This window comes from Echinops telfairi, unplaced genomic scaffold (genome assembly GCF_000313985.2).
Source record: "Echinops telfairi isolate 266 unplaced genomic scaffold, ASM31398v2 ScPeMD7_7458;HRSCAF=8496, whole genome shotgun sequence".
In the NCBI taxonomy this organism is placed as follows: Eukaryota; Metazoa; Chordata; class Mammalia; order Afrosoricida; family Tenrecidae; genus Echinops; species Echinops telfairi.
In genome coordinates, this window is record NW_022111358.1 from 25,676,549 (window position 1) to 25,681,699 (window position 5,151).

General features: G+C 49.1%; 1 protein-coding gene across 1 annotated transcript in view; it reads left to right on the forward strand.

Annotated features, from left to right (window-relative positions):
- The window catches only part of SKAP1 (src kinase associated phosphoprotein 1), a 329,530-nt gene that overhangs the window by 305,826 nt on the left and 18,553 nt on the right, over nucleotides 1-5,151 (forward strand). Inside the window, exon 11 of the mRNA XM_045299317.1 lies at nucleotides 2,393-2,493. Within this exon, the coding sequence (XP_045155252.1) occupies nucleotides 2,393-2,493 (101 nt within the window). The remainder of the gene's footprint in view (nucleotides 1-2,392; nucleotides 2,494-5,151) is intronic.

Below are 5,151 nucleotides of genomic sequence, written 5' to 3' on the forward strand. Positions count from 1 at the left end.
GTTTGTGTGGCTACTTGTTCCTGGTTGCCTCCCCCACTGCGTGCATCAGTCCCAATGTCTAGTCCAGTCCCTGACACCTAGTAGGCACCGTGCTCTGTGTCTGTTGACTGCCGGGGAAGGATTGTAAAGATGAAGGCATCCCTGCCTGCTCATAACCGTGGGGCACACGTGCGGGACAGGGACTCGGTCTTCCCTTAATAGCAGCATGCCAGCCAAGCCCAGCCTCTTCTCCCTGTTCAGCCCTTCAGTGCACTTCTTACTGAGAGCTACCACATTATCGTTCGAGTTCTGACCACCCTTGGGCTAAGGTTTGGCTACCCGTCAGGAAGCTTGTAGCTTCTGTAACCTGAAGGCCTTTCCTGTCTTTAATTCTCCTGGACGGCTTCTAGGTTCTCCTGGCATCTTGCCTTCCCTGTGATCTTCTGCGTTTGCAGAATAAGCTGTCTCCCAGCTGGTCCCCCAGTTCCCATATCTACCCAATATCAACTCGCTTTTTATATCTATACCCAGAAGATGCCTGCGATCATAGGCGCTCACTGTGGGCAGCGGTGCCCCACCGTGACCTTCTGCTAGCCCGGATCACTCTGCCAGTCTTCTCACCATTCACAAATACCAGGTTACACTTGACATCTGCTTTTATAAAATTGTTTTCAATGCCCTAGAAATCCACGAGGAAACCATAAATCCACGAAGAATATTGATGTCGATATCGTTTTTATTCCGTAATTTAGTCAGAATCCTGAGAAGATTAATCAACTCCATTGTAACTGAAAATTCATTCATATTACCCTCCAGGGAAACTACTCTGAACTTTTCGGGACTGATCTCTTTTTCTGATACTTCAGACACTATATATTTTTTTAAATTAATGCTTTCTGGTTTTGATAGTTAACCTTTTTTCTCCCAATGTGTTTTTCCCCCCAAAACATACTCAGATGCTGACAGAATGCACCCCCCGTGGTTGTCTTATTTGCTGCCCTCTGGTGTCATTTTCGGTGTAAAGGAAACACGCCCTAGTTTCTACGTCTTGGTGGCAATGTCCAAGTCTGATGTTAAATAATTCTGTGTGATATCTGTTTTCGTGCACTTTAAGATTCCCTGCTAGGGTTCCGAAAGTGCACAGGTACTCAGCCAGTTGTTGCCCTTTATTGTTTGCATTGCTTATCAGCGAGGAGGAGAAGCAAGTAGAAAGGGGCAAAGATAGCCAGGGCCGGTTCCCTCACTGCTCACTTGTCTCCCAACTCTTCCCGGCCTCAGCGACCAGTAAGTTCCATCCCCACTCACGGAAGGGCCAACACAAATGAAGGGGAAAGTAGACACTCATAAAAAGAGCGTCCCCCAAACTCACATGAAGTTTCATTCCATCCTCAGTAACTGCATCTTGGGTCAGGCCTTTGTTTACCACTCTCTAACCCAGCATCCAGAGGAGGCAGGCGCATGGCCATACCACCCGTGTTCTAGTGGCCCCGCTCTCCTGCCACTCACCACCCCCCTCCCACTTTGTACTCCGGTGTTTAACCTTTCCGGTAGAAGATCAATACAAATTCTTCATTGTTACGAATCGATGGCTGTCCCGTGGCATCACTGCCATCTAGTCTTGCTGAGAAGCCCAGTAAATCTCCCCAGCTGCTTCGCAAGCTTGGTTTGTCAGCCTCAGTTGCGTTCATTTTTAATGCAGATCACTTTGGTTTCTGTTCCCCCGGGGGCTTGCAAATAAATCTTGGCAGACATGTTCAGGGTCTACAAATGAGATGCTGGAAAAGGGCCAGCCCACCCAGAATTTGGTTGTAATGGATGCGACACCCCCTTGGTTCCACTCAAAGACCGGGTCATCCGTTTCCGTATTTATGGGTGATTAGCTCATATAATACCTGGGTGGGAAGTAGCCAGGGTGAAGTTCCTGTGTAACAGGGCAGGCCTACATCTGAGGCCGCGATGCAGGAGTATGTGGGCTGTCTCCGCCCCTCCTGGACAGAAGCAGAAGTCGGAGACTCCGCTGGACCTTCGACTGCGTAAGGAAGCGAGAGAAGGGTAGTTCAGATGCCCCGGATCAAGAAAGTCTGGCGGAAACCTCTTTGAGCCGCTTATTTACAAACCAAGTGAAAAATGCCCTGCCTGATTTTCTTTTATTAATAAATAAATATCTGTATCGTGCATATTATTGAATAGCATCCGACTAGGGGTGATCTGTAAATATTTAATGTTAGTTAATGATCTTCTTCTCCCACAGTCCTTCGCTCTAGCTGAGTGTCTGGCTGTATCTCATCCCACCCCCCTGAATCTCGGGTTTCTGAGAGGCAATATCAGAACCCTGGTTTCCATGTGCAATAAAATGTGGCTCCCCAGGAAAGGCAGAGCCTCTTTAATTTTCATCTCCCCTCTCTCTGATCAGTGGACTACGCCAGTTACTATCAAGGGCTGTGGGATTGCCATGGTGACCAGCCAGATGAGCTGTCCTTCCAACGCGGTGACCTCATCCGAATTCTGAGCAAGGTAAGGATAGAGAGTGTGGGGCCCGGGGCCCAAGTGTGGTTTTTCACTGTAATCTGACCTGTCCCGAGGCAGACATTTCTTTCGTGTGTGTAAATTCCCATTAATTTGCCATTGTTAGTGGAAAATTTTACTGAAAGTTCAGATTTAGGAACCAGTTTTCAAGTTTAAAAATGTGACAGACACACCAAGCTGAAAAGAAAACCCAAGCCCATGGTCCCTGAGTCCACTGTGACTCACAGTGGCACCACAGGACAGAGCAGGGGTGCCTTGGGCAGCGGTTCTCAACCTGTGGGTCGCGACCCTTTTGGGGGTGGAACGACCCTTTCCCAGGGGTCGCCCGATTCATCATAGTAGCAAACTTACAGTGAGGATGTAGCAACGAAAATCATTTTCCGGTTGTGGGGTCACCACCACATGAGGAACCGCATGACAGGGTGGCGGCGTGAGGAGGGTTGAGAACCGCTGCCCTAGAGGGTTCCCAAGGCCACACCGTTCTCCTTTGTGACAGCTGGTGGGTTTGAACCACCAGCCTTTCAGTTAGCTGCCAATTGCTTAACCACTGCATCACCAGGACTCCTTGAACACAACCGTCAGACGAGGCAGATAAACTATTTTATCCTTCTCGGAGCCTTTTGGTGCGTAAAGGTCATCACTGTGTTCGTGATTTATCACCACATGATACTATTTGAGAAAGTTCAGTCTAGATGAGCCAGCTTCTCATTTCATTTATAGATAAGCAGGCCTGCTATGTGATTATGGGGGAAGGCATGGGGCTAGTTAACTCAGTGGGTTTGAGCACGGCTAATAAGGCAAATGTAGTGAGTCCAAACCCAAATGGACCAGCTAAAGATTCTGTTCCCCGGCGTTAATCCCTCGCCCTAGCTAGTCATCTCACAAGGAGTCTTAGCGGTCCTAAAGTACTGGGTAAAGAACAAGAAAAAACACAAACTCAGGGTCGTGCCCTGGTGTCTCCGCCCGATGTAAAGACTCAGAAGGCACCGGCGCGCCTGCTCAGACATGAGTAGAAAGACCACATAAGTGAGAGCTAAGGTTCTGTCCCTGAAAGAAGTTCTTTAAAAAGGTCAATCAATAGCTACAAAGGCACTTTTGGAGCCGGCCCAGTTTGCTCTTTAATTGCTGAGTGTGTGGATTGTGGGAAAGCGCTCCAGAGAACCCACCCACTTGCTCTTAACCCATCCTGTGCTGTTCATCCTGATGCTGTGGGTGTTGGTGCCTTGATTCACCCTGACTTGAAATCAAGCGTAATTTCCTTAGGGAAATAGGCCAGGTCTTAATCCACGGACCATTCAGTGGTTCCAACGAGCCCCCTTTAAATAATAGATCCGGCCCATAGGACGCAAGTAGGAAGCCTGCAGGCCCTGCTGAATGAAATCACAACCTTCTAGTGATTTCTTCCAGATTTCTAGCTCGACGCCACCCCGATGCCATTTCAGAACAGTTCCAATCCACCAAAAATAAATTGGAAGCAAAGAAGGGAGTGGACATTGGCCTGATTGGTATTTCAAATGCCCGAAAGCAAGGTTTGCCGTGTAATAGAATTTGTGTACATTACCACGCTGGCATTACAGGGGTAATCGAGTTATCCACTCAGGTGTGACCAGGCCTCTGTTTGCCCAGAGCCTGCAGGTGAACAAATTAACTGTTTACATTGTCTGGAGGTGCCTGCAGCAGGAGGGGGTGCCGAGCAGAGCCAGGCTGTCTGCTGGCCTTCTCTCTCTGTCATGATTATTTTGTTTGTTTTGTATGTCTTTTGCCTCTGTTAATAGCTTCGCACTGGGGTTCCCTCTTCCCCCTGTTAGAAGGGCCTGTACTGCGACCTGCCCACAGTACAGAGTCACCTGCAGTTACTTTTGACCCTTATGTTTGGAAGCGATCCCAAAGACCCTAAGGAACTGCCCTCATCTGGGTGTTCGCTCGTACGTTTTTAATCCAACCCCCCTTCCCTTCTTCCATTACTAAAAGCGAATGGGTCTGAATTAATTCAGTAACAACACCTTGTTGCCCTGGTTCCACTGGCTTCCCCCCTCCTCCCACTCCCCAATTCTTTCTGAACGGCTCTGAGTCTGTTTTCACCCCTGACATTGCCCTCGCACATTTCTTCTCCCCAAAGCGCTACCTGCTGCCTTGCTTACCCAAGTTGCTAGTTCCTGCCAGCTCAACTGAAGTGGCCCTCATGAAGCTTTCAGGCCTGTTCAGGTTAGCTTGAGAAACATTTGAGATCAGGTTTGCCTTTGTTATATTCCCTACCTCACTAAGAGCCCTTGGCTCAAGGAACCTTAAAAGGCCATGCAATGGGTCCCTTTGCCTCTAAGAAACACAGACAAGCCAAGCAGACAGACAGTAGAAGATGCCACTCCCAGGCCCGGCTGACTAGCTGTTGAGACCCTCAGTCACCTTGCACCTTGGCATTTTGCCTCCTGTAGAATCTAAGCTTCTCTCTGCATGGATTCTGAAGCTGAGAGCTACAGGGAAGGAAGCAGGTCCCGCCTGGGGATGTGGAGTCGGGCAAGCAGAGGCTGGGAGGAGAAGGGATGACAGCGTTATTCGTGGGTGCCTGCCGCACCCTACTGTTTCGTCAGGGTTGCCCGTGTAACCCAAGGTTAAACCCTAGACCTGTCTTTGGACAAGAGTGATCTC